The following is a 12537-nucleotide window of genomic DNA, read 5'->3' as shown; positions in this document are numbered from 1 at the left end:
AACACATTAAAATATGAATTAGAGTAGTACTGAATCTCTAAATCCCAAAAAAAAAATTTTCAAGATTTCATTATTTTTTTTAGTACTAAAATTTTTGATGAAATTTTTTTTTGATAATTTTTTTTGATACATCGTAGTAAGATGCACATTCAGTATTTTTTTCAAATTTTTATCTCGGATCTTTTGAGGATGGCGTGAAATTAACGAAAAGTACGTTTTTCACTATAGATCCTACGTCAAACCAGATAGGGGTTCAAATAAACCGCCAAAATTTCTTATTTAATATCCTTTACAATATTTGCCATACGGCTAGTGATTTGGTTTGGGGGCACTTTTTACTCCCTTACCTAACCACTCTTTGGAAACATAAAAAAAAAATTTTTTGATACCGCGCAACACTGAAAAAAATCTGAAAAAAATCACACATATCTAGAAAAGCCGTAGAAACACATTAAAATATGAATTAGAGTAGTACTGAATCTCTAAATCCCAAAAAAAAAATTTTCAAGATTTCATTATTTTTTTTAGTACTAAAATTTTTGATGAAATTTTTTTTTGATAATTTTTTTTGATACATCGTAGTAAGATGCACATTCAGTATTTTTTTCAAATTTTTATCTCGGATCTTTTGAGGATGGCGTGAAATTAACGAAAAGTACGTTTTTCACTATAGATCCTACGTCAAACCAGATAGGGGTTCAAATAAACCGCCAAAATTTCTTATTTAATATCCTTTACAATATTTGCCATACGGCTAGTGATTTGGTTTGGGGGCACTTTTTACTTCCTTACCCGGCCAGGCCCTTTTAGTACTCAATAGATTCTTACATAGGCTCTCATGGATTATCATCTGTTTTTGTTGGTAGATAGAAATTTGGGTCTGCCCTTACTCCCAGAAGCATATATCTCATTTGTCCATTTCCCGTATATCATCATCTTTATCATCGATCAATTCATCCAGTTTCAGAATTTAATTTACATTTATTCGATTTTATTTTACTATTTTCCGATGTTTTGTTTTCTTTTCTACTTTTATGACGCATTGTTACCGTAAACAAATGAAAACCACTTCATCAACCCATCCCAATAACCCGCAACTGCTGCTGCTGCTGCTATCGATGTTATCTGTTTCCCGTATTACCGATTGTCAAATGCTGCAACCAACGGCTGCTCCTGCTGCTGCTGATGCAACACGAATCATCTGTATTCACCAATTTCCGGTACTGGATGATGCTGCTCTTGATATGTATACATACACATGCACGTTCCACTCATGAAACATCAAAACTTCGCAACTGGGGTAACTCGATGGCCGCACACGTCATCCAACGAATCGTGACCCGAATTGGGTACGGTAAATCAAATCTAAAACAATCTGAACGTCACTGTAAATATTGGGGCTCCCCACCCACACCGTGTTGCTCGTGATGACATATTTTTCACTTTTGCTTGTTTGGTTATGCTGTTATGCCCGCTTTTAACGCTACTGCTTTCATTGTTGAACCATTTTCTGGGTGCCCTTATTTAACGTTGTATGAAAATTTGCTTCAAACACCCGCCGAAATACACCTCGAAATGACCCTCACATACACATCCACCTATGAACATAACCTCTATCGATGTTTAGAAGAAATGGACTGAGTCAAATTTCACTTATTAGGCGGGCATCGTCAAGCTTCAAGCACAACGCCTCCTTCGTGGCCCGGCTGCCAACGATCCGGCGGCACAAGAGCCAATCCCTGCATTCGCCCGGCAACGCGAAACCGCCGAGCGGCGGCGGAAGCGGCAGTGGCAGTGGCCGGGCCGGTCGCTGTCCGCGGGTGACGGAAATCAACGCTTCATCGGAGAATCTGGGTGAGTAGCTACACAAAATGAGGGCCGACTTTTGGTGGCCGGTATGTTTGACGCAAAGAGTATGATGTTTGTTCCGAGACTACTCACATTTAACCACATTCATTGACCGCAAGCGTTACTAATAATAACCAGCAAAAGTATATGTAGCTTAACATAGAGGGCTTCGCCCGCTAACTGGGGGCTTGTTGTCAATTTCACATGTTACCACCGCTAACCAAAGGTTAACTAACTTAACTTAGTCGGTGAACAGATCGATAATTCGCGTTGCATGTTAGCTATATTTCTTCGACAATTTAACAGCGCTGGGAATTTTCCTTGCTTCCTCAGTTTCAGGAAATACTCGATAAAAAAGTGTTAATAATGTTTTACAAAAGCGTTTCAACCCTATGGAGGACATTCGTAAAGCTAGTTAACTACCTTCCATTGACGGACAGGGTGCGCCGTGTATAACTTATGTTTAATCTGAACGTGAACTGCTTTTGCATACTTTTGATCTATTGGGCCTAGACTCATCAGCATTTTTCCCAGTAACGAAATCAAATTGAATCGTGTGTATGTTTTACTTTTTGTAACTATGGAAAACAACACTCTATCGTCTTTCAGCGTCTGTCAATTCCTTTTGTTCCACTGTCCAAGAAAGACCGTTGAATGAGACGGTTTTCTCAAGATTTCCATTGTTGTGTTATCAATAGCACAAATAATTCGATGTTTCTCGTTGTAAGCAGCAGAGCGCGTGTGTGAACGTCGAGAGAGGCTGGAAACCCATCACTAACGATTGTTGTGTGAAAGTAGTTATTCTATAATTTCACATAATGAAGGTCAATTGAGGATCCCTAGATTTATACTCGCGATCGTTCGCTATGCAAACGGCATGTCGGCTACAAAGACTCCCCTTCTGGGTATGATACCTATATACAATTTTTTTTTTATACAATTTTGTTTTCTACTTATTGAAATCAAATTTAGTGGAGAAAATTACGCGTAGTTTATTTAAAAAATTACCTTTTGTTTCTTTCAACAGTACAATTACTTCATTGATCAAAAAGTTCGCGGAATCACCACCGTGTGGCGGTTTTTTTTTGTAAGTTGGCACATCTGTCATTGACATTCTATAAAATTTGTAGTGTGATAGTTTCTCATTTCTAAAAGTTATGCTGTATAAGGTGAAGGTGAAGGTGGAAGCTAGCCATTGTAGTAGTATAGGTAAACCCACGTGTAAAAATGGGGTAATAGTGTTTGTGAGAGAAGAGCAAAGCACACGTAAATAGATCAATTCACTATTCAGACTGTGTGACGCTTCATTGACACGAGTCGTTGAATACATTAGAAAAATAACAATTCAATACTAAAGTAAAATGTATGACCGATATGTTCCGATGAACAATTGCAAATATGATTAAATATATATAGAAGATGAATTTGCATATGAAGTAAAATTCTGATTATACGCGAGCATACTCCGCCTGCGAATGACGGATCTCTATAGTAGCATGTCCGAAAAAGAACCTGAAACTATTGAGAACCAGAGCAGTGGGTCCAAAGCCCCAAAAAAGGAGGATGGTTGGAATAGCTGTTATCCATGGTTATTATAGAAAGAATGTAATGGATAAACCCATAAGCCAAGGTGTTACGCGACCCGTGCCGAGGGTTGAATGGTAGGGGGGTTTCATCAAATACCCTGTCTATAACGGAGCCTGTGGAGCACCGGGGCGCCCTCCACAGTATTTTCCGCCCTTACTGCATTAAGCGGGTCACAGATGGAGCTGACCTTCTTTACCGCGCAACTCCTGGGACTCACATGAACAATCCTAACAAGCTTTTCGGGTTTCGGAAGCCTCTCCCTGCATAATGGAGGCGAACAAAATGCTGTTTATTCAGGTTATTCAGGTGAACCTTCATCACGCCAAGGGAGCACGCAGCATCCTGAGCAGATGGTTCATTCACGAAACTTTGGATGTGGCTCTTATTCAAAAGCCTTGGTTCTAGGATTCGAGAAATCTCTACACAAAAATGTAAGGTTCTCTATGACAGCACACAAACTGCACCAAGAGCAGCAATTACATTAACAGGATAACATTAGGTATGTACCGATCACAGAACTTATCAACCGTGACATCGTGGCAATACAATTGTAGGCTGCAACGATTCGAGGGAAAACCGTTATCATCGTCGCTTCGGCTTATTTCCCAGGAGAAGACGTTGAAGTTCCTCCATTTGAAGTTGCTACGCTGATACAACACTGTAAATTAAATAACAAACAATTCATCATAGGCTGTGAAGCCAATACCCACCATACAGTCTGGGGCAGTAGCGACATCAATGTCAGAGGTGCATATTTGCTTAAATATTAGGCTGTCAAAAAAGTCCTGCGGTATTTTTTTGAATTTTCATTTGTTCATAAAATTAGTTACAATCATCTGTTTTAAGTCAAATATGCGCCGTTTTGTTCGATGACTTGTTCCCAACGAGATGCCAACTTCATAATACCCCTGTTATAGAAGCTCGCTTCCTTATTGGCAAAAACCTCGGATAGCCAATTTTCACAGGCCTCTTTTGTGGCTAACTTCTGACCACCTAGCTCGTTCGCCATGGACAAAAACAGGTGGTAGTCACTTGGTGCAAGGTCCGGACTATACGACGGATGCAAAAGAACCTCCCATCCGAGCTCCCGGAGCTCCTGGCGCGTCACCAAAGAAGTGTGTGGCCTGGCGTTGTACTGATGAAAGACAATGCGGCCTCAAGCGGTCCAGTTGTTGGCAGTACAGGTCCGAATTGAGTGTTTGGCCATAGGGAAGCAGCTCATAATAGATTATTCCTTGACAATCCCACCAAACACACAGCAGAACCTTCCTGGCCGTTTATGAGGGCTTGGCCACCGTCTGAGCCGCTTCAGCGGGCTTCGACCACGACCATTTGCGCTTCACGTTGTCGTAAGTGACCCACTTTTCATCGCCAGTCACCATCCGCTTCAGAAACGGGTCGATTTTGTTGCGATTCACATGCGTCGATACGGTCAAAGATGTTTTTTTGCGTCAACGTGTGTGGCACCCATACATCGAGCTTCTTTGTGATCCAAGCTTCTTCAAATGATTAATAACGGTTTGATGACTTATCCCCAGCTCTTGGCCGATGCTACGGCTGCTACTATGCCGGTCTTTCTCGGCTAATTCAGCGATTTTGTCGCAATTTTCGACGACAGGCCTTCCGGAGCGTGGCGCATCTTCGACGACCTCTACACCAGAAACGAAAACATTGAAACCATCGTTGTGCGGTGGAAATGGAAACTGTATCGGGTCCATAAACTGCACAACTTTTATTGGCAGCTTGAGATGCATTTTTGCCTTTGTCATAGTAGTACTGTAAAATATGTCGGATTTTCTCTTTATTTTGCTCCATATTTGCGACACTATAACTCACGAATGACTTAACCAAACAAAACACAAAACACGCAAACGCGCAAAAATACCTTTCCAACAAGCTATAGTATGACTCGATACAATGAGTACAACTAGAAATACGCGCTTACAACGACACCTCGCGGAAATACCGCAGGACTTTTTTGACAGCCTAATATTTAATGTCAAATTATATTTACATTTGTAACCAAAGAAACGACCCAACATTTGTTAACTCTATTAGACAAGAAGTTCTTGATCTAACACTCTGCAGTTCTAAACTATCAGATATGTCAAATGAAGAATCTGTATCTGATCATAAACATATAATGTTTAATCATAATTCTGGTGATCTTTTGATCGAACAATTCACAGATCTGAGTAAAACAAATTGGGATAGTTATCATTCCAAACTTCAGGAGAAAATTTTGATATCAGTGGAAAGTATTTCTTCCACTGAACAGCTTGAAATAGTTTCATCAGAATTTGAAACCAATATTAAATCCACCTTCGAAGAAAACTGTCCACTGAAGCAAAAACCTTCAAGTAAGAATGCATCTTGGTGGAACAAAAAACTGGAAAAGCTTAGAAAATTTTCTAGAAAACTTTTCAACAAAGCAAAAATTACCTCTGATTGGACAGATTACAAAAACTGTCTAACAGAATATAACAAAGAAATCCGTAAATCTAAGAGAAGGGATTGGAAGTTCACCTGTGAACAGGTAGAAAGTTTACCTGTTGTAGCAAGACTTCATAAAGCACTTTCTAAGGATCATATCAACGGACTTGGGAGTCTGAAAAAAGGAAATTGTCAATATACAACCGATTCCCAGGAAACGCTTAGTATCATGATGGAAACACACTTCTCAGGCTCAATCCAATTGATTTCCGGACACGCACCGGTCTCCAACACAGCTCAATCTTGTCTAATCAGAGACGAGAATATAGCTAATGAATTGGCTAGGGCGGTCTTCACGAAGTCAAGGGTTGAATGGGCAGTGGATTCCTTGAAGCCCTCTAAATCTCCAGGACCAGACGTGATTTATCCGGTGCTGTTACAAAAAAGCAAGGATATCACTGTCCCTCTTCTAACGGAGATGTTTAGAGTTAGTATGGTACTAAGCTGCATTCCTAGTAAATGGCGAGAAGTCCGGGTATTCATTCCCAAGGCTGGAAAACGCGACAGGACGACTCCCAAAGCGTATAGACCAATTAGTCTAACATCTGTCATCTTAAAAATGATGGAAAAGGTCATTGATCTCCATATCAAATCATCATATTTGAACAGGAGACCATTGAATAAATTTCAATTTGCCTTCCAAGCAAATAAATCAACTGAAACAGCGCTTCACGCGTTAATTTCAAAAATAGAGAAGTCTTTTGATGCTAAAGCAATCTCACTTACAGCTTTTCTTGATATTGAGGGAGCATTTGACAATGCATTTGTAGGCTCTATGAAAAAATGTAGTTTTGACATGTGCATCTCCAACTGGATACATGTCATGCTAACCAACCAACTAATAACAGCTAAATTAGGAGGATCTACTCTAACAACGAAACCAACTAGAGGTTGCCCTCAAGGAGGAGTTCTGTCTCCTCTGTTGTGGTCCCTAGTTGTCGACGATCTTCTTAATAACCTAGCTAATTAAGGATACGAAGTCATTGGTTTTGCTGATGACATAATCATCCTAGTGAGGGGTAAATGTGAGTAAACTATTTCCAATAGAATGCAAACAGCCCTTAACTACACACTCAAAATGGGGGTCTCCGTAGCCACATTGGTTGCGCGTTCGCTTAGTAAGCGATCGATCGTGAGTTCAAAACTCAGGGCCCTCATTGACCATCTTTGTGTTGTTACAGAATAGCTACGTCCACGCAACAATCATCAGCGATGGAGATCGATCCACGGTCGAAATAAGATCGGTTCATCCATACAACTGCTCTGCTCTGCCAGACACATCGGGCTACTGTTCTATAAATAACTCAACAATGATCAAACAACTGTCTCCGCTGTCCGGTGGTCCAACTGGATAATGGAAGAACAGAAAGAATACCCTTACGCCTAAATGGCTACTGTGTGAATGTACCATATGTAATGGTATAGAAGGAATACTGGCGAATGGCAACTGTTTAATGTGCTAATTATAGATATGATAACCATGTGACATGTACACGATTAAAATTCGGCTCTGTTACAGCTAAAATGCTAATGAGCCTTAAATAAATAAATGGGATAAAAAAAAAATACACACTCAAATGGTGCAACTTGGAAGGACTTAGTGTTAATCCTTCAAAAACAGCCATAATTCCATTTATCAGAAAATTCCACCTCTTAGATTGGGAGGTGTACAATTGGAGCTTTCAAAACGAACCAAATATTTAGGTGTCATGCTTGACCAAAAACTAAACTGGAACGACCAACTGGAGTATGCAATATCTAAAGCCCAGACTGCTCTCTGGAGGTGTAATTGTATATTCGGGAAAAAGTGGAGCTAGACCGAGAATGATTCACTGGATTTACTCGTCAATTATGAGACCCAGACTAACATGTGCTTCGCTAGTGTGGTGGCATAAAACTACACAAATATCAGCTCAGAAAAAGCTCGTTAAACTACAACGTCTGGGATGCTGGAGCAATGCCTAGCGCATCTTCCAAAGCCCTATATGCTCTGTTATATCTTCTACCCTTGCACCAATATGTGCAACTTAAAGCGGAAAAAGGTGATTTTAGGCTGAAACGTATAAAAAAATTTCTAGAAGGAGATCTCACAGGGCATTTACAAATCCTGAAAGATTTTCAACAGAACACTACAGTAAGCATGAATGAAGACTGGATGGAAACAAAAACTAACTTCAGTGTTCCCTTCAAAGTGATTGAATTCAATCGCAACGAATGGGAAGAAGGTGGTCCCAAAACTCGTCCAGGATCACTCGTGTTTTATGCCGATGGATCTAAAATCGGTAAATCTACGGGAGCTGATATTACTGGACCAGGAATCGACATGTCAATTCCAATGGGACCATCAGTTTTTCAAGCAGAAATACAAACTATTTTAACATTTACAAATATTTGTTTGACTATAAAATACAGATATGCCAATATCTGTATCTTCTCAGATAGCCAAGCAGCCTTTAATGCAGTAAAAGCATACACATGTCAGTCAAAGCTAGTTTGAGAATGTATTTTATCCTTAAAACAACTAGCTGCTACTAACGAAGTTAACCTATACTAGGTGCCTGGTCACTGCGGTATAGAAGGTAATGAAAAAGCCGATCTCTTAGCAAGATTAAGATCTTCAACTAAATTCGCCTGAGGGCCTGAGCCATTTTGTGGATTATCTACATCATGCATGAAATCGGAGCTCAAAACCTGGGAAATATCAATGATTGAAGCCAACTGGAGGGCTCTATCAACACCAAGACAATCCAAATTATTCATTTCACCTTGTAACAGAATAACACGCAGTCTACTCAGCTTGAATAAGGCAGATTTGAGTACATTTTGAGTACACGGTCTATTGACCGGACACTGTCCGAGCAGGTATCACCTTAAAAAAATCGGAAAACTGGCAGATAATAACTGTCGGTTCTGCAATTTCGAAGCTGAGACTTGGAAAGGACATTCTTATGCCTAACGAGATTTGGTCTGCTGAACCAAAACAGGTAAGGAACTTCATAAAAGAAGTCATACCTTCGTGGGGGGATATGCAAAGTCCTGGTGCGACTATCACTTATTCCCTGAGTGATGGAACAAACTGACACTGCATACATAGCAAACTGGAGTGCACTACAATAGATCAAACTAATGGTCGCAGTGGTACAATGCTCCTACAGAAGAAGAAATACGCGAGCGTAACATGAGCAAATTTATAACACATGCGAATTGGGGCTCTTTTGGTATTAACAAGTTCTTCCGCATAGTAACTCGATGTTGATAATTCCTTAATATGTTCCTTCGTTGGTCGTATTGTTTTCACATATTCACATTGGAGAGCCTTAACCCTTCTCTTCGTTGGCCGAGACATTTTGATTGAATGTAATACTTTTCCGTTTACTGTTTTTGAAAGCATAGACAGCCGTGGCAGTGTTCCGAGCTCTGCAATAAAATTTTCTTACCCAATGTTAATGTTGCTAAAACTTACATTATAGACCCATTAAACGTAAAAATAATGATTGTATTGATATCAACACAATTTTATTCTATTGATTTTCATGACATGAAACGCTATGACTCAGGAATAATAATTTTATTGAGTGGTTTTTATAGCTGTTTCGATGATGTTATCTGGCATCAGTGTCGAAAAAATAACGATGCCTTCACCAATACAAACAAAATCATTGCCGAGAATTGAAAAATGAAAATTTAACTTTCAGAGCACTAGCTCGAGTCTTTTCACGTTTTTCACTATACAGTGCGACAGCAGATGAAAATTCAATATGAGTGATCGATTAGAGTTTGGTTGACATGACTTGATGGGAAGTGTGCGAAAACGATAATTTTCTACACACTGTTTCGCAAAATTATTGATTTTCGGTCGAGGGGTGAGGGAGGTAGATGAAAGAAATGAGCGCCATTGTGGCCACCATTTGTGGCTAGCTTCCACCTTCACCTTAAGTACATCTGCTATTGTGCGTATCTCGGTTTTATACAATTTTCGAAATGAAATTGAATTTTCAACAACGAGTTTGTATTAAATTAAAAAAATCGATGGGTTGTATCCGAGACACGACCGCTTCCTACGTCAAACCAGTCCACAACAAACAATTTTATTCGTTCGTTACATTCGCCTACGAGTTTCATAGGTGAAGCAGAAGAAATGGAGTGTCCATCTATTAATTAGTAAGATATGCTTTAAACCAAGTTGTACATTGGACATTGGAAATAAATTGACATACTAACGACATCTAAGCAAACAACCGTATTGAATCATTTGGGTTATCTCACAGTGAACTGTATGGCGGCTAATCCTACATCCAAACATTGATCAGTGCATTCTTCACGCCATACGCCATTTTCTGGAATTTTCCATGGAAAAAGTTAATAATATATCCACCGAAATACGACCGAAAATTCGACCGTCTCCAATTGATACCTAAAGATATATAGAACCCTACAATCATAAATGAATTTACACACTACCATTAAAATGTTGCAATTCAAAATAAATAATATCTTTTTATAATATGTTTTTTAAAATTAACAAAATTATTGTACAAGAAAAAGAGAGAAATAACCCACCGCTGTTTAAAACGAACGAAGATATATAGCTAACATCATCACCCGTTCAACCGGAATAAAATCAAATCACACACGCCAATTACAAATACACAGTCTTGATGCTTCCAAGATAAGGCAACTCTTGTTCCCATTAATCGCCGCAGCGTTTTCGTTTTGCGCACTATTTGCCAGTTTTCTATCGCAAGACAACAACCAGATGAAACGTCCGGAAGCAGTGATAGCATACGTTTGATCTGGTTTTTCTTTTATTATCTAACCATCACCGATGGATGAACGATTCGGACTTTCACTTCGCCATCCTCTCGAGGAAGAAGCACTACTCTTGCAATTCGAAACAGCAAAGCGAATCGTCATTGAACCATAATCGTTCATCTGCTCCAGCATTACAAGCTTTCTCCGTAGCGATAACCAGAAACTTTTACTTCCAATATCACTTTTTCTTCCGGTTTGATCTTTTCTCCTTTTAACAATCTACTTTTTTGCGCAGTCAATCGTACATTTTTATTCTGTCGCTGATATCTTGAAGGCATGATTATTTCACATTATACAACTAGTAGTAAACTATGTTGAAGTTAATAACACGGTGAAACGATAAACGCCCAAATTCTGAAACTGAATACCGTCAATGCAAGTAGAACTAATAACCAACCCATCATTGCTGATCATACTAATAACAATAATATGTAACATGACTCTTCCACTGTGGTTATTTTCTTTTTCTCTTTTTTTTCTTTCTCTTTCAATTGCTCCCCAAACAATCAAATCACGAAAATGTGTACAAACTATGAACCCCTTCAAAAACCCATCTACTGACCGATTTGAACTATATTTATGCACACCGCCAACACCCACCAAAAACACCATCATCTCGCGCGCTCTGTCTCTCTTGATCTTTGCAAAAAAATAATTTCGAAAAAACAAACGTTAATCAATATAAACCACGACAAAAACAAAAACCTCACAAAAGAAGTGACCAACAACGGTAGACCGATGAATCCCAGTCTCAGCGAAGACTCGGTTGCGGAAACAGCACTGTGCAAGAAAAATTCAGATGGTGAGTTTGCAGAATTAGTCCAAAACATCCAGTTCGATACACAGTCAACTTTCTAAGAACAGAACAGAACAATAATAAATTTAAACACAACATGAAAAAAAATTGTTTCTCGAGTACTGTCGACTGTGTCCGCTAGGGATCGTTCTGTTTTTTTTTTTTTAGTTCTTACTGTTTATCCTCCCCGCAGCAAACTTATGTTGATATGTATTCTTCATGTTTCTAGAACAACGGTCTCTTGTGTTTTTTTCTATTATCTGTTCTTCTTTCGTCAATGTTAGATTCTGTCTTTTCCAGTGTGCTCTCTTTTTCCCCCTTTCTGAAAATCTGCTGCTCTTTGACAGTTCCAAACTTACCGTTTCTAATTTGCTGTGTTCCCGTTAGACTATTGATGGGTACTTCTTTTGCTAACGATCAAAAGAAATCAGCTGTTAAACATTGTAGTGTGCGTTGTTCTCATAGTCACTGTCGCACGGTGCGTGTTGATTATTATATCGTTATCGGTTGCATCGCTTTCGTATGTATGTGTGTGTGCGTGTCAGATTATTCACAGGAGAAAAATGTTTCCATTCAGTATCTGCATATCTATGTTTTCTGTATCGCGTAGCATTGTAACATTTTTTTACAGGTATCAGGTAACAGTTAGCTTCAGGGTTGTTGTGTCAACCAGTGTGCACAGTAAAAATACAAAGTTTGACACATATTGTAGTGTGAAAGCAGCGTTCAATACAATTGCACTTTCAAGTGAAAAAATGGAGTAATTGAAAATGTAGTATTCAAGTTTCGGCGGGAAAAACATATCAATTTGTTTTTCATTATCCTCGACAGCCGAATATTATAATGGTGATGAATTATCGAAAATATTATCGGCCATTTTGTGAAAAATTCTAATATGGGAATGACATATGACGAATTTCATGTCAACTCGACTGGCCGTTGGCAGCACCATTTCAGATAGCAGTGAAACGTTGTGGGTGTAAAGACATGGGTCATTTAAG

General features: G+C 39.1%; 1 protein-coding gene across 27 annotated transcripts in view; it reads left to right on the top strand.

Moving 5' to 3' along the window:
* LOC129771300 (potassium voltage-gated channel subfamily KQT member 1) overlaps window positions 1-12537 on the top strand; it is a 1095885-nt gene that overhangs the window by 902940 nt on the left and 180408 nt on the right. For 13 of the 27 annotated variants that reach the window (XR_008742331.1, XM_055774795.1, XM_055774796.1 and 10 more), the window contains 2 exons: window positions 1661-1854; window positions 11456-11542. Coding sequence is in view for 26 of the 27 variants with exons in the window: in XM_055774795.1 (XP_055630770.1) it covers window positions 1661-1854; window positions 11456-11542 (281 nt within the window). In the remaining variant the exon portion in view is untranslated. Of the gene's footprint in view, window positions 1-1627; window positions 1855-11455; window positions 11543-12537 lie in introns of all 27 variants that reach the window. The other 14 variants (XM_055774816.1, XM_055774810.1, XM_055774806.1 and 11 more) reach the window with 5 other exon arrangements.

The sequence above is a fragment of the Toxorhynchites rutilus genome, chromosome 2, assembly GCF_029784135.1.
Source record: "Toxorhynchites rutilus septentrionalis strain SRP chromosome 2, ASM2978413v1, whole genome shotgun sequence".
NCBI classification, from domain to species: Eukaryota; Metazoa; Arthropoda; class Insecta; order Diptera; family Culicidae; genus Toxorhynchites; species Toxorhynchites rutilus.
Note: the sequence above shows the minus strand (reverse complement) of the source record. Positions and strands in the feature narration are given on the sequence as shown.